We start from the raw sequence: 21,723 nt of genomic DNA, 5'->3' as shown, positions 1-21,723 counted from the left end.
CCGTTTCGAAATATTTCTTTCCATAATCTTATCCCAACCGTACATAAATCTATTTTCGTGAAAAAATAAAGTTTATGTATATATATTTATGTGTGTGTGTGTGTGTGTGTGTGTGTGTGTGTGTGTGTGTGTGTGTGTGTGTGTGTGTGTGTGTGTGTGTGTGTGTGTGTGTGTGTGTGTGTGTGTGTGTGTGTGTAGAAAGTTTTTTACCTTGGGTATAATATATGTTAAAGATACCAAGTTATTTTAAATATAAACCTGGTTTTTACTCCATTTCCCAAGTAAGCAAACAGACAAGTCAGTCAAGTTTGCGTCTGCAAGTGTTGCAAGTCTAGCTGACCCTGCACGTAGTGCAAGACGAAGGCAACTCGTGGTAAAGGTAGAATAAGCTCTGATCACTATTCTTAATATTTACCCTTAATGCAAAGTCCATCTCCTCCAGGAGATGGGCTTTGCATTAAGCCAGGAGACCAGACCTTACGTAATCTGGAAATGTCCCTCTAGTGACCAAACACGGAACCTTTGCACGTCACCTTAGGTTTCTAATAAGAGGGACAGTTGTTTCACACTGCGATGGTATAGACATCCCATCTAAAGACAATCAGAAATTGCCATCCTCGGCAGTCTGTTGGGAAGAATGGCTACTCGAACAGCTCGGTCAAAAAAAAAAATTAATTAACATTAGATTAAGATGGCGCTGATCAACAATTGGCTAGCAAAACAGCATCGGTATTTTCGAAGAACGTCAAAGTTGTCAGTTGAGACAGTCCTGTGTTGCCGGAACGTTTAATGCAAAGTTGATCATATTTGCTGCAAGTACCTTTAGTATACATAATAATTAGCATACAAAAGTTTGAGATACTACAATAAATGTATCACATTAAAGAGTAAAATATGTTTAGGATTGTAGCAAGTTTTTTTCGCTTGATTACAAAATAAATTACTCCTGATAAGAAATTATCTTCTTATTTTTATCCTTTACTCAAGTAAAGGATAAAACCATATCAAGGAGTGTATTTTACACAAATAAAACAGGCCCGAACAAAAGTCTACGGGTATCATGAACTTCGCGAGTACGTTGCTTTTATATGGACGCAGATAATTCATCCCAAATTGCCCTATATCACATTTTTATGGACGCAGATAATTCACCCCAAATTGCCCTATATCACATTTTTATGGACGCAGATAATTCACCCCAAATTGCCCTGTATCCCATAATACACACCATACTTCCTTGCGGACATGTATAATGGAATCTAGTTTCCCATAATAGAAATATCAGTTTATAAATTGTTAAAAAAAAAAAAAAAGAAACAGCTTAATTATTCATCGACCACAAAATTAGATACAACAAAATGAATATCTTAAAAAAAAAAATTCAAATGCTACTGCCACGGATAACTGAACCACTGCTGTCGGTGATTTTTAACCAGAATTTTGAACCAGGTGATAGTACGGCAGACAACTTCTGCCATTTTGTGATCCTTAACCTTAACTGTGATCGTATAAGTGTAAATAGTGTGAGTTTTATGATGCATTTGGCTGAGCTGTGTCTAAGTAAGCTTTTCTACTGAAAACCTTACTTAGACAGGAACATAGTGGGGGAAAAATGCTTCCAGGAGGAAGGTTGACTACTTACTGATTACCAAAGTTAGTTAAGACTAAAGAATTAGATTTACTCCATTTGAGAGATAACAGGCGATAGACAATTTATTTTATTTTATTTTATTCTTTATTCTGTGCGTGTGTGTGTCTAACTGCATGGGAAATAAAATTTCAATATTTCGATTTTGACATCAAAGACACATCACCTTTATACGACGTGACATACGAGTTTATTAAAATTATAATATTTATATGATAATTTTTCTCTAATAAAAAATAGTAATTGAAGTCATGCAAACTATTTCCCCCCCCCCTTCGCGTTCTTTGAGGTTAATCGGCTTATATAATAGCTTCTGTTCTTCTTGCGAAAGTGTCGGGAGATTACATTGTCCTCAAAACTTGAAACGTCTGGCGGGCATAATAAAATTCTGCTTCCTAATAACAACTAATGACATTGCAAGAGTCAACCGAACGGAGACCATTACAAACAGGAAAGTCCTCTCCTCCTCTTTCATTTAGCCTATCTCTATAGTGTGTAATAACCAAGAAAACACGGATCGTTTATATTAATCGCATTTCCATAAAGGAACTCATTAAGTGATGACGTTGCGACAAAAACGAAAAAAAGAACTGGTTTAATATCGAATAAAATTCTTGAAGAAATCTAAAGTCTATTAAAAGCATTTAATTGAATATCCAGTCGAATTTTTGTAATGTTTTCGTTACGTATCAGAATTTATTTTATGTTGTCGATTTGTTAATAAATTATATAGCCTTGTGTCTGTTGGCAAAATGCCAACTTTAACTGCATGCTATAAACAAAGCTAGAGTAATTATAGTTTAAATACATACTTGCTGTTGCTGGTTATTTATTTTTACGATTTTTATTCTAACATTTAACAGATGTATACTAATACTATTAATAAGAATACTATACTAATACTATTCTTATTAATAATATTAGTATACATCTGTTAACTTAATATTTCTAGATGGTATGCGTATTTAAAAGTTAGTGCTGTTCACTGACATTCGCAGTCTTTTGACGTTTTCAAATGTCTTTTAAATGCTTGCCTACCAACCGTATCTTAAGACAATGACATCTATTTCGGAGAATAAACGTAATAAAATGCAATTTCTTGTCAGGTCGGTCGCTCAAGTGTACACATCACATTCCTGCCTCAAATAATAGCGTAAAACAGCATTAGATTATAAAAAAAAAAAAAAAAAAAAAAACAGAGAGAAGACCATAACTCCCACTGCAATTTACTAACACATACAAACTTATGGCCCGCCTACCACCAATTTGATCCGCAGTCCAAGCCAATCAGGGAGAGCTTTGCTATCGCGCAATCTTTCCACAATATCCATAGATACTTTAAGCGGCTCAGGATAAAATATTCTCATATTACTGCATCTTTCCTCCATGGAAAGACAGGTGTAATACTAAACATGAACTTATCTTTGTGCAATTATGCATGATATGACACTTTTGGAATAAGGATAACCTAATAATCGAAGTAAGTAAATTTTAATTAGTTAGTTGGATTATCTTAGCAGAAATTCCTTACTTCGTATTAACCGTTTCTGCCTTTGCAATTTTAAATCAAGGGTTTAAAAAATAAAATTTAAAAAAAAATTTAAAAAACCATTGTAAAGAGAAACCCTTTAATTAGATGTTTATAAGAGATCATTTATATAAATATATTCCCAGTCCGATTTTTTTTACCACTTGCAAACGTATGTAAACAGAATTTTTGTTTTTAATACAGTCGGAAATGTAATTTATAATAACTCTAATTTCAGTAGAGGAATACATAATTCATCTCAACAAAAGCGAATCTCATTCATAATAAATAACGTAGTTGGTAAGATCATTAATAATCACTAGTAATCAGGTTTTTGTGCATTATTTATTACCTGTTATTTATTATGAAAAATAACTAAAACAAAGACTTGAAAAAATACGAAATCTTTCGTTTTGTAAAATACGATAAACTGGTCTATTTCTCTTAGTTCTTTTCTGTTTTTGTTAGCACTATAATATTCAGCTACTCGGAGTAGCTGAATTAAATCAGTCATATATTAATGTTTGCACGCTTTTCGTAGTGTTAATTACAGTGTAATTAAAAATGAAAAGAAAAATCCAATACTTTATAAAAATAGCCATATAATGATCTTGTTTAATAAAATAAAACAAAACAGATGATGATTAATAAGAAGATGATGGGGGGGGGGGGGAGAATTAAAAAACACTGTCTTTTGAGACATTACTATTCAGAAACGGATAGCTTACAATTGCAAAATAATAGTATTTCATCAACGAGGGCGCTGTTGTATTGTTTTCATAATAACGTGTTGATTTATTGATTGAAGTGGGAAAAAACGATCTTCCAACCACATATGTTTAATTTATTTTTTTATTTCATCAAAGAATTAAACTTTCACCTACAGTTAACTTAAACACTCTCCTCTTTGCAGACGACCAAATAATAATTACAAATTCTGAAGATAACTTACAGAAAGCTATTTTAAATCTAAATGAGATATCCAAAGATTATGGTTTGATAATATCAACGGAAAAATCAAAAACTATGGCCTTTAAAGGACAAGATCCAGCAAGAACTAAAATAGTATTAGATAACAAGATCTTAGAACAGGTGAATTCATTTAACTACCTAGGATGTATGATTACTTATGAAAATGAAAAAGATATAAACATAAAAATTGCAAAATATTTAAAAATAACAGGAGTAATTAACTCTATATTTAAACCAAACCTAGTTCAAAAACAAACCAGGCTAAAAGTATACAATACATTAGCCCTACCGGTCTTAATGTATGGAAGCGAAATCTGGACAATAAAACAAAATGACAAACGAAGATTAATAACAGCAGAAATGAAGTTTATGAGAAAAACTGCAAAGTATACCCTATTTGATCACAAAAGAAACGAAGAAATTATGAAAGAATTAAACCAAGAACCAGCAAGAGAAAAAATTAAAAAATATAAACATAAATGGATGGAACACGTTCAAAGAATGAAAATAGAAAGATTACCAAAACAAGCATTAAAGTACAAGCCATTAGGAAAAAGAAAACCAGGACGTCTTCTTAAACGATTCAACGATGACTTCTAAGGCCGGAACAGGCCATACTAGGCCTAAATCCTTGATACGTATGATGATGATGATGATGATTTTTTTTATTTAATCAGGAAACTGTTACGGATACCCAAAGTGGAACTGTTTCATACAACTTCAGGCCTCCAATATATGCACGGAGTTAGTCTCACATCGTGAGACTAACTCCGTGCATATATTGGAGGCTTACTTACGCAAAAATATATAAATAAATAATAAAAATGAAATAATCTACCACCTAATAACATTCCCCGTGTGGTTGCCGGGATAAGAATAGCACCAATGTAGCTCATGCATATCGTACGAGGCGACTAAAATGGGTACCCTGGGAGGGTAATGGATGGTAGTGCTGTAGCCAATGAAGTTTTAACTGAGGCTCGACTATTGCTGTTACCCTCCTGCCATGACCAGAGCTTTATATAGCCCAATAACACCTTATCCTTTCACTGTCCTCTACAGATAACGGGGAATATGAAAGCATTCTTGCTTCGCCCTTTTAATCCAGTCCTTTTAAGGACTTAAGGACCTAATAACATGATGGATTGGGTCCTCTTGGATTATACATAATGCGTGATTTTTAGAATTTTTTTTCAAGAGTCGGTGAAAATGTATCTAATGTGTAGTTCTGGTTACTCTAGGTAAGTACTTTAGTTCAGAAAACTGTAGTTGCAATGATTTACTAAGCCTATTTTTTGCTTCCGTTACATACTGTCTTTAGAATCGCGATTGTTGGCTTATATAACCGATTATTAACTATTGTAATGCAGTCATCACCATGAGCGAAGAGGATGATGACGCTTATATTGAATCGCTCAACAAAGGGCGGGTGCTCAGCATTCTCAAAAAGATTATTAGAAAAGTCGAACGCGAGTGGCCCGACATCCTTAATTTCTACGCCTTGCCTGGAGAAGCTGAGGAGGACGAAGACACTGCCCAGATGGAGGAGAAGCTGGATTTGGTGGTGTCCACTCCCCCAGAATTTGAAGAGGTCCGTGCGCGCAAGAAGCGCAAGACAACAACCACAGAGCCACCATGAAGATGGCCCCATCACGGATTCCTCTGCCTCTCTCACAGAAAAAGTACTCCGATCATTCTCCGTGAAAAGCGCAGATGGACGTCCGTAAGGTCCACCATGTCCGATCTGCAAATATCATACAAAACAGCCAAAAATATGGACTACGGCATAAAAATCCAGCCTACCACTGTAATGGACTACAGAAGATTGACCAAAGAGTTAGACTCATACGGTGCACAATATCACACCTTCTCCCTCAGGTCGGAGAAAAACCTGAAAGTGGTTCTTCGAGGTGTTTCTGAGGACATATCTACAGATGAAATCGCTGCTGATCTCTGCTATCAAGACCTACCACCCATCAAGGTCAGCAGAATGACAAGAGCTGATAAGAGCCCGATGCCTCTGGTCTTGGTCGAAATCCATCAGACCTACAAAAAACATCTATGACTTGAAATCGATCTGTGGATTTAAGATCAGTCCTGAACCCCTTAGGAAAAGGGCTTCAGCAAGACAGTGCCACATATGCCAGAAATGTGGCCATGTTCAGAAACTGTGCCGAGCAGAGTTCAGATGCCTTAAGTGCGGAGTGAACCATCCCACCAACACCTGCACAAGCCGTAAACCACCCCGGCTAAATGTGCCAACTGCGGTGGCCCTCACCCAGCCAATTATAACGGATGTACTCAACACCCGAAGAACAGACGGTGGAGACAGCTAAACAGTCTCCCTCCTCTAGTACACGAATACCAGAGGCCCCTGCATCACAGTCAGAGGCTCAGCAGCCACAATCAGAGGCCTTCAAGAATAGCGTATACCAACGGCAGACAAGAAGTTATGCAGATGTGACCCACTCAAACAAGTCAACACCAGAACAGAATCAGCCAACAGCACCTACAAACCTGACCGCTGTTATTACTGCTCTCTAGCAAACATGCTACAAGAATTCAACATGTCAAACTCTTCAACAACTTCCACTAAAATATTCCTACGTGAAGCACAAGCCGTCCTCACAGCACTTATAGATGAAGAGAAACAAACTAATTCCAGCCTCTCTTCAGATCATTGCACGGAATGCAAATGGCCTCAGAAACAAATTTTAGAGCTCCAAGACTTTACTCAGAGATATCAGCCAGATGTTGTTCTAATACGTGAGACACATCTAAGACCCTCAGAAACCTTAAAATAAGAGGATATCTCCTACACTGAACACACAGGAGTAAATAAACTATAGAAGCAGCAGCACTGCCATCTTCATTAAAAATTATATCAAACACCATTCTGTAAAAAACCCTCCAACCACTAACCTTGAAGTCACAGGCATGGAAGTATTCACCAGCTCTGCTGGCAGACTGAAAATCTGCTCAGCCTACAACCCACCCTTAAAAACTCTACTGCGTTCTGATCTAAATACCATCTTGGGCGTTAGAGAGTAAGATGGCATTTAGATCAGAACGATATTGCCGGAGACTTAAACTCCAAGCACCCTGCCTGGAATTATAGAACCACCAACAAGAATGGCTGCATCTTTTCCAACTATATAGGATCAAACTATGCTCTTGTGGCAGGGCCCCACCGAACCAACTCATCTCAGTACGTTTGGCACTGCTGACATCCTGGATATAGCTATTCTGCAAAATATTAAACTTCAATACAACTTAAAATCATTGAACGAGTTGTCATCTGATCATAACCTAATTTTGCTACATCTGGGAAAACAAAAATACCTGTCTCCTCCCTCTCACTCATTTATATCGTGGAAAAAATTGTCAAAAGTACTCCGGGATTACATTGGACCTGTTCCTCATATATAAGTTCAAAAGAAGATGTTGAAACCGCAGTCACAAGCCTCACCCAACATATTAACTCCGCTATAATGGCAGCCACCTCCTACAAATCTATCCCCAAGCCTGGTCGTCTGCCAGAAGACATTATGCATTTGATCAGAGAAAAAAAATAGAGCAAGGAAAAGATTTCACAATACCAGCGCGCCACAAGACAAAACAGTTCTTAAAAGACCAAATGGTGGAGTGAGAGATGCAAACAGAGATCAATTACGGGAAGAAAGGTTGGCTTCTATCTCACCTACTGATCACCCTATCTAGGGACTACTGAGGAATATCAGAAATAAAGGCAGATCCTTCTCCCTATACTTTCTGACCAGGGCCTTGTTCACACAGACGTAGAAAAGGCAGAAGCCATAGCAAAAAATTTGGAAGAGCAGTGCAAACCTTCATATGAAAACTTGGACTTCAATCACTTGTATAAAATTCACAGACAGGTCAGACACTCATTAAAATTCCCTAATACCGGTGCTGATCATATTGCACCCATATCACCTGCTGAAATATAGGATATCATAAAAAATTTAAAGCACAAAAAGGTCCTGGTCCAGATGGTATCACAAATAAAGTGATCAAGCTGCTGCCCCGAAAAGCTGTAGTGCACCTGACCATAATAATAATAAATGCAACCTTGAGGTTTCACTATTTTCCTCTCACCTGGAAACAGGCTGATGTAATCCCAATATATAAGCCAGGCAAGGACTCACACTGCCTCAAAATTATCATCCTATCAGTCTGTAAAATTGCAGAGAAAGTTATCCTCTCACGACTTCAAGCTTCAGTAAATGAACTAAACATCCTTCGTAAAGAACAATTTGGTTTTAGGCAAAACCGTAGTACTACCCAACAAATCCTCAGAATAGTTGAATATATTACAACCAGCTGCAACTGGCATCAATACACTGGAGCTGTTTTTCTTGATTTATCCAAAGCATTTGATAAACGTTGGCGCTTTGGATTGCTACATAAACTTATCTAAGCCGGTATCTCACTGAAAATGGTACACCTAGTTAGATCATATCAACAGAATAGAAGCATGTAAGTCAAGATCAATGGTACTACTTCATCCCAGCGCCATATCTTGGCCGGTGTACCTCAGGGATCCCTATTGGCTCCATTACTATATACATGTCAGACATTCCTCAACCCATTGTCATTTATCATGGCCCTATATGCGGATGATACAGCATTATTAGCCAGATCTCTTCGGCCATACCGTGTTACTAAAAAGCTTCAAAAAAACCTTCTAAAGTTAGAGAAATGGTTCTCCAAATGGAGACTACAAGTAAATCCCCAAAAGAGTTCAGCCATTCTCTTCACAAAATGATCGATATCTCCTGCAGGAGACGTCTTTCTATTCAATACTAATATTCCCTGGCAGACAGAAACAAAATACCTTGGTGTCGTGCTCTACAAAAAACTAACTTTTAACCAGCACATGAAGATTACGTGTGCAAAGGCATCTAAAGCCATCGCCTAGATCTACCCCCTAATTAACAGAAACAACAAACTAAACATCCGAATCAAATTGCTTTTATAACAGCTGATCATTCCTCCCATAGTCACTTACGCCTCTCCAGCCTAGAGCCATGCCTTCAATACTAATATTCTCAACCTACAACGTGTACAAAACAAGTGTTTGCGAATGATTCTAAACGCCCCATGGTTCATCAGAAACAATCAACTTCATCGAGATACAAATATTCCTTATATCCTCTCTTTCCTACAACCTTTAGCAACAAAAGTTTTCCTAAAAACGTCCATACACCTCAATGATCTAATTCTGCAAGCTGTAGCCTACGATGCAGCGGATATATTTAAACATAAAAGGCCAAAAGCCATTTTAAATTCCTGTAGCGATGCATAATCTCCATGCCCATTCAGAGCGAGTAAACTGCTCATAAAATTTTTCCCACACTGTAGCCCTAACAGATAGCGGGGAATATGAAAAGCATCTTGCTTCACCCCTAAAGCCATCAATGTCAATAGTCAAAGTCCTAATAACATACCCCGTGTGGTGGCCGGGATAAGAATAGCCCCATTGTAGCCCATGGATGTCGTCCGAGGCGACTAAAATGGGTACTCAGCAGGGGTGTAGTCGGTCCAGGGTGACGCCCTGGTACTTTTTAAAAGTATCAAAATTTTTAAATCATTATAATAAATTATAAGAATTATAATAATGAGACTTATAATCCATTTCCAGCTTTTGGTCAAAAAATAGCAGCTTGCCGCTCTTGTCATTTTCTTTTCAGAAAACAAGGCAATCTCTCTCTCTCTGCAATATGGCCGTCGCAATAATAATAATAATAATAATAATAATAATAATAATAATGCCGCACTTTGTGCTCTGGATTTTTGTTTCCAAGGTAGAGCCCTGACACTATTTCTTTCACGACTACACCCCTGGAACCCAGGGAGGGTAATGGATGGCAGTGCTGTAGCCAATGAAGTTTTAACTGAGGCTTGGCTATTGCTGTTACCGTCCTGCCATGATCATAGCTCATATTACCCCATCCATACATTTTCTTCTACAGATAACGGGGAATATGAAAAGCATTCTTGCTTCGCCCATCTAGCAAAAAAAAAAAAAAAACATTCACAAGCATAGATGTCTATGGAGTATTCAAACCCAAAGCAGACAGCAGCGACACTATATATAAATATACCTTCTAGTCTATTTGTTAACATTATTTCAATATTTTATACTGAATTTTTATATATTTAACTAATAACGTAAGGCAATATCAGTCTAATTTGTGTGTGTGTGGGGGGTTCAGTTGTAATACATGAATAATTCACTGTAAATAGTTCACTTTTTTTAAGTGAGAGATTTTCAACTCTATGGCGGTACCAAATAATATTTTTAAGTAACTGTAAAATTATTATTATTATTATTATTATTATTATTATTATTATTATTATTATTATTATTATTATTATTATTATTATTATTATTATTATTATTATTATTATTATTATTATTAATAAATTATATTAATTATTGTTGTAGCGAAATGAACTGATATTCCACAGTTGACATAAAAGATAATAAGAACGAGAAACACAACAGCTTTCAGAATCTAGTTCTTTTTTTTGTTTTTAATTAATTACTTAATCAATGTGGTATAATTAACATATGAAATGTTTAAAACAACTGCAGAGTTTAGTGGATAGGCGGAAATGAAATGAGATGATAGAGGAGTCTTAAGTTTGCAAAAAAAGCTTTTACAGGATTCATACAGAAGGGTGTAGGGAGACAGAAGAAGAGAGAGGTGGGGGGGAGAATGAGTGGGTCAGGTCACGAAGTGTAAAGGTTTAGTAACGAAGCAGGAAGTGAGGAGTAGATTTTTTTATATAGAGAATGGTGGGTGGATGAGTGGAACAAATCGCCAGAGCGTGTTGTGTATGGGGAGGGGGGGGGACTGTAAATGATTTCAACGTTTAATACGATAGACATGTATCACGCAGAGTAAGATCGCCCACAATGAGTTTGTTATTACTATTAGCTGGTTTTTCGCTGTTATCACTATTTGGAATGGGTGAATACAAAAAGTCGAACTTCAGAGATGCGATTTTCGGAATCTGTGAGTGGTAAATGCAGCAAATGAAGGTAACTGAAGGGGACAAAGAAACCTTAAACCAGAAAGTGTCAAAATCAGTGGATTCTAAATTTTGCATTGTGATATACAATTGTTGCATGGTTGCATTATAATGTATATGAATTGATTTAATTTGCATAACAGTTATTCTACAAATATGCGCTTACGATACGCGTAATTATTAATAAGTTTTCAGTATAACACTAATTATTCAATAAAATTGTCATCTGAATAAAAATATATTCTTCACTGGCTGGAAATGAAACTCGGATTTCTCTGCTGAACCATGGATGGTAATTTTTCTCTGATTATTTTATGTAATGAGAATCTAACAGTAACACCATGTTGAAAGACAATTTAAAAAGCCGATTATTACTATCATTATATAACACCTCCATGGAATCAACGAACTCATTGTGGAAGGTCTCACTTAACAAGCAACATATCAGTCATCGATAGGACCTTCAACTTATTCATATTCTCCGCATTCACAGCACATTCTGCTAATGTATTCCACTCACCCACCATTCTCCTTATAAAAAATCTGCTTCCCACTCTTTATTTCACCACACCTTTACACAACTTCCAGAGATGGCCACTCGTTCTTTCCTCACCTCTCTCTTTTTCCCCATCCACTACGTATATATATATATATATATAATTAAATTTATTCAAAACGCAACATGTTTCATCGGATTGTCCGACTTCTTCAGGCGTGGGAACATAGAAAGCCCATAAAAACTATAAGAAACATCGTATTCCTATACAAACGACTATTATAAAATTCAATTAGTTTTGAACTGTAGTTACAGTCCGTGTTGAAGTTCTGTTGTTAAGCAGCTGCGTGCGTCTGATTTCACGAGTGTGCCAGTTATCGGATAGCAGAGCTGAAAGAGTCCGGTAGATTATAGCTGAGGTTATTATTTATGTGATGAGGGTCCATAACCATTTCCTTAGACTCGACTATGCGGCGCTCCACCTCGTCACGGCATAAATGAAGGTTTGAGGTTGTTGTCCAGTTTATCTCATGTTGACGGCCTTCATCATTTGTGTTTACTGAAAACAGTACATGGCTTGGCAGGGCACTTGCTCTAGTTCTTTTGTAGGCAATGTCCCTCTGGTGTTCTTCCATATATATATATATTACTACGAAAATTTATTAATTATTATGTCATTAAGTGCAATATTTTGCATCATAAGTGTAATGTGAAATGAATAAATACTATTATGCACAAATTAATATGCATTAATATGCTTTAATTTGTGCATTAATATGCACAAATTAAAGTTTCTAAGATCTAAAAGTATTATTTTTACATCTCATAGTATAATGTAATACTTTCAGTTATTATTATTATTATTATTATTATTTGTTAATAATAATCATTTTTATAATATTAATAATCTTAATTGGTCTTTAAAAATAGTTACCAATATTACCAATAATAAAATCAAAGCATTAAGTATAACCATAACAATATTATTTCACAAATGCACATTTTCAAAATGTTCCGTGAAGAGATATTAAAATGAATGGCACATAACATTTGCGTTAATGTCGTTGTATTTTAACATTTCTACCGGAAATGAAATGAAATTTAACATGTTTTAAAAGCAGAATTTCGAGTTTTAATGATTGAAAAGATATTATCATACATTTACAGTATTTAATATATTTACATATATACAATTAACACGTGATATTTTCTGATTAGTAAAAACATACAGTATAAATCAACTTCAAACGAATTTAGGTAAATCTGCTAGCAACAGTAGTTAGTGGTATTAATATCAATAATTTATTATTTATAAAGTGAATAAAGAAAGGGAAATTATATATTTATGAGGTAAGTTGGATGCTAATAATCTGTAACCATTTAGATGGCAGGTTGTTGAGTAGTGTGGGTATGAGATACTCCCTCAAGGACACTCCATAGAAGTTGTTATAGTGTCTAGTTGTGTAATGCGATAGTTATTACATTACAGTTATTGCTTGCTGTGTATTGGGCCTTCAAAGCACAGTGAAAACAATTCTTCGGTGTTGAAGTTTTCCTAAATTTGATAAATGACTCTTTGCTGTATTTGCGCAGGCAATTATACCGCATCTTAATACTGTTTCACAAATTCCATGAAGTTTTTATATGTTAGTTGGCATGTAAAAGTTTTGCAGCAATAGTGCGCAGTCTGTTATCAAGGTATTTGATATGTTTAGTCCATTTCAGGTGGTTATCTATGTGTAGACAGAGATATTTAGCATGTGTAACGGGTTTAATTTCGGAACAGTGGCAGTTGCCTTGGTTAATGCGATGGTATGTGTGACTGAATAGCGACAGTGGTGTAGGGTGCATGATTCTTGGGTTCTTTATAATTAGCATTTGCGTTTAGGTGTTGTTTACTATAACTGAATTGCAATAGAAGTAGCCAGTTATTTTGTTTAGATCATGTTGTGCTTTGGAGAGTTAATATCTGTGGGGAAGTTTAGTAATACTGATCATCTGCGTACTGATAGATTTGACTTTATATGGCCAAGTTTTGAATGTCATTTATGTACAAGCTGAACAGAGTTGAGGATAATATTGTTCCTCGAGGGACTCCGTGCTGCATCTATATTCCCCGGCTATGATGTGCCCCTATTTTCTTTACTTGTGTTCTTTCTGTGAGAAAGTTCCGACTGAGTACAACTTGGTCAGCAGTATAGCAAATTTGTTTTATAACATATTCACAAGTACAGGATTTATTTGTTCGAAATATGTTAAGAGGTCTGTGAGTCTGATTTTATCAATTCCTGGACTGGTCTTTCGCTTGTGAGAGAGAGCATCTTTCAGTTCCAATTTGGATACTGGAAAAAATGCATAGTTTGCTGTTTACTTTGGGTTAATAGTTTTGTCTTAGGCCTAGTTGGAAAAGTATCTTTTATAATTGTTTGATGTTGTTTGTGAAGACATAGTTACTTTTTTATTATTATTATTATTAATGGTTCATTGAGTGTTGACTATGTTTGCACTGTATTCCACGAATTTCTGAAAGTAGTAGCAGTGCCTTTTTTACGTTGCTAATTGTGGTTGTTAGTTGGTTGCTTGTTTTTGTAGTGTTTGCAGGTGAGTATTATTGGGTGACTTTTTTACTCTCTTCCACAGAATGTCTTTTATTGCAATACTCTTAAGAATATCTTGATTTATCCACGGATTATTTAATGCTTTTCTCATGATTATTAACTGTTCTGTTGCCTTTCTGTATATTCCTGTAAAAAGGAATTGGAGGTTGTCGTATAAATTTATTGAATCATTTATGCTAAGTACTCTGGGTTCCAGTTTGTGATTTTTATAAGATTTCAACAACGCTTTTTACTGTGATAGTAGGGTTTTACGGGTTATGCGGTTTTATGGGGGGGGAAGCGTGTGGGGATCTAAAGGTGGTGGGGAATGAAGCTGCGATAAAGTAGTGGTCAGCGATTTTGGTGGTGATTGCAGATGATGCGTTGGTGTTAATAGTTGCCCGTATGTTGACGTGATCGATGCATGACTGTGTCAGTGAATCGGCAAGTATTTCTTCTCTTATTGGGTTCATGTTGTAGTGGCTTAATATGTCTATATATATGTTTTTTTTTTCCCTTTCTTTTGTCCTACAATTCTCCACGTGGAAGTATAGGTAAATTTGGTGACTGGTTCTTGAGACGATTATAAATGAGGTCTTATAGTTTGCAAACACCTGTGCATTCAATAAAATTTGGAAGTTACATGTCTATAAATGATGACTAACCAAACTTATGGGAATTAACACCTTACTAGTGAGGTGTAAATTCGACCTTACACCTTACAAATAGTTCCATAAATCATAAATCAGGATGCTGCTATAATTCTGAAAACGTAGTGTATGTTCTTCTACCCCAAGCACGCGATTTTCTTCTCATTCTTCAATGAGGTCTTGTGCTATCGATTGTCTTACTGCATATGTGGAGAATAAGTGAAGGCAGAGAATAGAAAAGTAATCATATTAACCATTATCCCACCCATACGCAGACACCACTATTCCATCCTTCATTTCAAAGGATTATTTTACACACACTTACATATACTTATCTGTAAACTTTTCCCGATTTCTTAACAAATTTAATCGTCCTAAATTCATTGGGCATATAATTACGTTTAGTTCATAAAACGTTAAACCAAAATATACATCTATTATTCATTACTATTAGTTTTTTTTTTTTTTTTTGGTTTTTAATAATACATATATTTGACTTTTTCCTTTTCGTGAGCTAAACGGAAATATGCCTGGTAAGCGATAAATTCTTGACAGGAGAGGAAGAAAAATTGAAGTATGGCAAGTTACGTTACGGAACAAACCAAAATTAAGAAAACGCAATTTTTTCTCCTTCGACTCTGCTAGGTTAGTGATGAAAAATGTCTTGAGTAGGTGATATGCTACTCTATATTTGGTAGGGTAAAATAAGTATAGGGATGTCCCACACACACACACACACACATCATAGTCTCTAAAATATAATCTTTCCCAAGCACCTTTCTGCAGTGCATCTAACAAGAACTGAAAGTTACTATATCATAACTCCACTTTTCGATCTTCATTCTGAAGTAGGCTGACCATATTTCTTTGAGACAAAAACGGGACATTGGGATGGCAAAAACGGGACGGGGGTTATGTAATATGCTGTATTCATGAAAAAGTAAGACTATATGAAAAATTTTATTACACTATTTTTTCAAAATCTTTTGCAACCACCAGAATTGGCGTTCGTGTTATCTGCACGCAAAGCAACAATTTTGTTTTGTAAGACAAATTTCTCACTTACTTCCTTCAACATAGCACGCTGTATGTCGCATGTTTCATTAGGTAAGGAAAATGAAAATAAAATGAAAAAAGTGAAAATAAAGTCTATAATTTTATCTTGAACACCACAATTTTCCAAAAAGTACAGCACAACAATTGGAAAAGGCTTGTCCTTTTTTGTTTGATGCATCTAAACTGATTGTAATGCTTTTTGTTTTATTCAAATCCTGTATTACTTCGCCCAATATGTATGGCGATAAAACGTTGGTAATTCTTGCTTTTAATTTGGTACGTGCTGAAGAAAATTTTGGTTCTTAAATTTTATTTATCAATGTCGACAAGCAAGGAACCTGTGTAGCTCAGTAGAAGTTGAGTTTGAACTCTACGACGCTTGACCGTATGAAGAAAGACATAAGTTCGATCTAGTCGCAGACTGGAGGAACATTTTCTAGGCCTTTTTTTTCTGGCCGGTTCCCGAGTTAGTCGATCTCTGGCACGGGCAAGCGAGTTTTCTCTCTCGGAAACTCGGGTTTTTGTTCCATAAACCCAAGAAAATCGGCCGTGAACCCGCACTATTTTCAGATATTAAAAATATTGTATTAGGGTTAGAGACCACGAGATGGTAGCACTTATTAGCCATCTTCTTCACTATCTGCGATTGACTACCAGTAGAGATTAAACTGCCCACTCAGTCTCCAAAAGTTAGATAGAACTTAAACAGCCTCGCCTACTCCCTATACGGGAACAAAAAGGTGTTAGCTGATTTTTTTTTTTTTTTTTTATGTTGACAAGCAGTCATTTGCGAGAAAACTTTGTCCCTGACAAAGTCGCTTCTGCTTCCATGAGCAAAGTAAAATAGACATTACAATGTTGGCATACCACTTTTGTCCCATCACTACAAAGCTTGTCCATTTTAATAAATTTGAATTCTTTCTGGAGATCGTCATTAAAACTGCAGTTCAGTTTCGCCTCATTGACATTGCAAGGATAGACTTAAAGCTTTAAAAAATAAGACTTCAAACTTTGAAAAATATGAAATTTAAACCACCGTCATTGAATAACAAAGTCCCCGGTTAGCATACAGGCAAAACACAAACTACCGCTACAGCAGAACATACGCTGCGTCTGAGACGCGCAAGTGTTGCCAACATGTATTTTTTATTTTCTCTGAATGATATTTAGTATCGAACAATACTATTCCAGTTATATAAATTACTGGTATCCATGATATTGATATAGGATTACAGGTTATGAATAATAATTTATGATTGACCAATATTAAAGTATATGTATAGTTTTTATTAAAAACGGGACAAAATTCGCATTTTTATTAAAACGACGGGACGGCCTGGAAATATGAAAAAAAAACGGTTCTGTCCGTTCAAAACGGTACGTCAGCCTATTCTGAAGGTATCATCAGGAATATGTACTAAGCTGAGCTAATTATAATAATAATTACATATAATTTAATAGTTTAGTAGCCAATATTGAATTAGCTGGTGTTTCTGTAAATTGTATATCATATAGAAGGTTGAATTTCAATTCAATCCAATAGTTTCCATATCTCTTAAAATATCTCCTAATAGTTTCCATATCTCAGAGCAGTTTTTTTTTTTAATTTCCATTAAAAACTCATTAATTATCTTGCAAAGTAGCTGATGGTAAATGTTAAATATACATTCAATTAAAAACATAATTTTTAAGTTTAAAAAAATAAATCCTCTAACGCCTTTTATTCCCCAAAGGGAGTAGACAAAACTCCTTTAGCTATTATTAACTTTTTTGAAGACAGTCAGACAGCCAGTTTGCATCCTTCGTTCTTCACTGATAGTGAGTTGAAACTATCATTGAATTAAGACTTTTAGGAGAAAACGGGAGAGTAGACAGTTGCTGCCATCTAGTGGCACTAAACATCAACACTCATATTCTTGTCTGTAATAGTGTCAGATCCGCTGTCATTTTTTTGAGATGTAGGTTAAAATTCCGAATTTCCGTGCAAAAAAAGTTACCAAGCCAAACATCGATTATTCTGTAAATAGCTGAAGAAAGATCAAAGAAAAGTTTTCCTCTAATTTGTGAAAGGAAGTACTGTTTAGACTTCAAACCTTGTGAACTAGAATCGAACCTATAACGGTCAACGGATTGCCCAGCATTATGGAATCAAATGATATTTCCACATGGCTGCATAGACCCTAATTTATAATTTTATAAAATTTCAAATTTTATAAACTATAAATATTGCTATAATATTTTAATTGTGAATAATTTATATGTATTAAATAGGATATTTATTTATTTATATTTAAAAAATAATAAACCCGCTAACAGTAGATATCTTCTGCAATATACTCTCCAGCTAAGATGCCTTTGGATATTGGATAGTCTTGGGACAGATATCAATGACTCTAAGGGTGGAGAATAAGTGGCCATCAATTTCCAAAGTTAGTTGGGGTTAAGGCCAGTTTAATCATACTTCTTTGGGAAATAAAAGACGTTAGCGAATTAAAAGTGTTTATATTTATATTAATTATAATTTTTTATATTTTTAAAGAGAATAGGAATACGAAAATTACTTGCTGCAGAAGTTAATTGTTTGTTTCCTTTTTTGTTAGTTAACACAGTTAATAACCAAAAATGAATTCTTAAACGAGTTACTTTATTTTCAGTGGGTACATTGAGATGGCACTCTGGGAATGCTGCAAGAGTTTGCATCTTCGACAACTTCGCAGATGCGGAAGATGGCCCGTGTTTCTAGTGCTTTGCATATTCGTCATCTTCATCTCTTTACGAAGCATCCGACATCAACTAGCCAGCGTTCTCATCCAAAAGGAGCACGAAAGGCTGGAAAGCACCCTACAGATGAACGAGTTCCGATCGCAATTTCACATCGCTCGTGGACAGATGACACTTCCTCCACATAACGAACTGTTGGACTTGAGACCATTCCGTTTCATCTACAAAGACGCGTGCAGTTCGACTACCCCCTTTTTGTTGCTACTGATCCATTCAGCATCTAACCACTTCCTTCATCGCAGTGTGGTTAGAAAAACGTGGGGATCCGTCAAAAGGTATTTCAACAAAACTCTCAAATTGGTGTTCCTTATGGGCGAAGCGGATCGTCGAATACAGCAACGAATTGATGGAGAAGTGTCGAAGTATGGCGACATCGTTCAGGGTACGTTTTGGGACTCCTATAGAAACCTCACTTACAAACACCTGATGGGCTACATGTGGACAACTCTGTACTGCCCAGGGGTTAGTATTGTCCTGAAAGCAGATGACGATGTATTCGTCGATACCTATCGTGTCTTGCATCTTATCACTGACTCATTCGGATCATCCCCATCAAATATCCTCGCGTGTTCAGTTATATCCGAAGGGTCTTTGCCGCAGAGAGAAAGTAAATGGGCTGTTACTGCAAAGGAGTATCCCTTTCACACCTACCCCGAATACTGTTCGGGAATGGGCTATTTAGTAACTCCAGACATTATCAGAGAGGTGTATATCGCTTCGAAACAAGTGCCATTCTTTTGGATCGATGATATTTATCTGACAGGTTGCGTAGTGGAAGCTTTGCGAATCAAAAGGTTGGGCTTGAATGCTTGGTTTACAAGCCAGCAGGAGAACTTAATGGAATGGTTAAAAGATGGAAGAAAACCTTGTCCTTGGATGGTGGGAGAAGTGAGTCCGCGTGATTGGATGTATACCATGGTTCGCCTGTGGAACAGGACTGAGGAATTATGGAGACAGACCGATGCTGGTTGATTACCCGTTCTGTTGGACACACACACACAATACGGAGAGAGAAATACAAACAAGTATCGATATAATCAGAACAAATAATAAAGAAAATAAGTTTGTGGCTAACTGTGATCTATTTCCAATGCCTCGGCATTCAGAAAGGCCTTAACATAAAATCATCCTGACAGAAAACGTCGCTTCGTGGAAGTACAAGTGACATCATAGAAGTCAAATATAGAAGTCAAATATTAATTGTTAAAGATATTTGATGCATGACGGTGCACAATAGATATCTTAGAGAAGTGAGGAATTATGCGATACTAATGGTGAACTAGTGTTGCTCCACTATCGTATGCAAAGGATGCAAATTACATATTAAAAAATACCAAGTAATTATCGCCATAATCCTACTTTATTTCAATAATGATCAATCAAATAGTTAAATAGCAGATACGAACTATTTTCTTCAGAACAGCGGTTGAGGACATTGAATAATTGGATACTTTGTCAATTGACTGACACAGGACATTATGGTTCCAATATCAACATCCCTCCAACTTAATCACCTATCTCCGTTTTCAGTTACCTTTTCTATATACATTTCATTGATTTTTCACTTTCACCGATTAACACACACGTCAGAGTACAGCGCTGCTGTCTTGCGGAGATATACGGCACTATCCGACAGTTTAACAAGGCAATTATGCCTCCTCTGGTCTTTCATCATAAGGACTAAAAAAATACTCAGTACTAATAAATCCTCCAGCACAGTTAGTATCGTCAGTTTTATTAAGAGCTTGTAATCTAGAACTAAAATTACGTATTATAAATTAATATGATTTTTTCATTTGTCACAAAAAATGTTTGGTTTTACTTAATATACATCTGAATTATTCTGACATGAAAACGTAATTGCGCAGTCGAGGCCAAAATTGCAAGTCGTGGGCCATAAGGATCCTCATGGGTTTACGACCTGCCTAAACTGGCTATCGTTATCATCAGTTTTAGGATAAGGTGTTTAGTCTTATGTTTAAAGAGATATACTTTGAAATCGCATCTATTCTCCTGGCTCGTTTGCCTCTCTACTGGATGAAAAAATCTGAGTTTATGAAGGAGAAATCTACCCACCTTCGCATGAGATCGGCTAACTCACCTTCAGATGAAAAGCCCTCAACAATGTTCTTCATATTCTAGACTGGATTCGAAAACAGATCTTTCCCAACAAAGGGCTTCGAAACCACACAGAAGTTTTTCAAGGTCAAACAAAACCTCACTTAAATTATATTAAAGTCAATATTTATGTAAGTATTCGGTAATGAGCCCATCAAAATATTTAAATAAATACTGTCTGACTTAACCTCTCACTGTTACATTTGAAAGGGAGAAAAAGAGATAGCGAGGTCATATACGAAGCAGAAAAACTCAACTGCTCAGCTCCATAAAGAACAGTTACCCCCCCCCCTCTTTCTGTCTTCTCTTTCATTGGAGAGAAAATGATAAAAAAAAACAGTCATTGGTCATAGTACGTCACTGCCATCAATTTCCAGACCCTATTATTGGATTGGTTCAGTTTGTCATCACTGATGACTGGGTTTCAAGTAGATTTATTACTTATGCTTGTGGTTGCATTTTTTGCCTTGAGTCGGTTGGTCGGTTTCGCAAAAAATGAAATAATAATACGGGTAACTCTCGTTATACACGATTTCGTTACCTCGTTTTCCTATATACGTGGTTTCATTATTGTGGTACATTATCGATGTTTCCTCTCCAAGGTGGAGAAGCTTCCGCGCAGGCGCCTTGTTTCCTACCTCTGTCCACTGTGCTCAGTGTCCACTTGGTGCCCTTACTGTCTTATTGCTCTTTGCACTATTATCGTTATCTGTAAATAACTTCTGTGCCCATTGAGCAAGATGTCTGCCAAGAGATAAACAAAAGAAACTAAGAGTGAAAAGTAGAATGTGAATAAAGACCAAGTGAAGAAACGGTCT

The 21,723-nt window shown here is 36.0% G+C and overlaps 1 protein-coding gene across 1 annotated transcript; it reads left to right on the top strand.

Moving 5' to 3' along the window:
• Positions 1-3,046: 3,046 nt before the first annotated feature.
• On the top strand, positions 3,047-20,488 carry LOC150095097 (beta-1,3-galactosyltransferase 5-like). Its single transcript, XM_090411384.1, has 2 exons — positions 3,047-3,128; positions 18,661-20,488. Exon 2 carries the CDS (start codon positions 18,674-18,676, stop codon positions 19,757-19,759), a length of 1,086 nt encoding a protein of 361 aa, XP_090267510.1. The 5' UTR covers positions 3,047-3,128; positions 18,661-18,673; the 3' UTR covers positions 19,760-20,488.
• Positions 20,489-21,723: the final 1,235 nt, after the last annotated feature.

This window comes from Typopeltis vanoorti, chromosome 21 (assembly GCF_054136105.1).
Source record: "Typopeltis vanoorti isolate ZY-2024b chromosome 21, IOZ_Tvanoo_1.0, whole genome shotgun sequence".
Lineage (NCBI taxonomy): Eukaryota > Metazoa > Arthropoda > Arachnida > Uropygi > Thelyphonidae > Typopeltis > Typopeltis vanoorti.
Note: the sequence above shows the minus strand (reverse complement) of the source record. Positions and strands in the feature narration are given on the sequence as shown.

Bases quoted from the DNA above. Each gene is read 5' to 3' on its own strand.
- LOC150095097 (XM_090411384.1), top strand. From the start codon at position 18,674: ATGGCACTCTGGGAATGCTGCAAGAGTTTGCATCTTCGACAACTTCGC.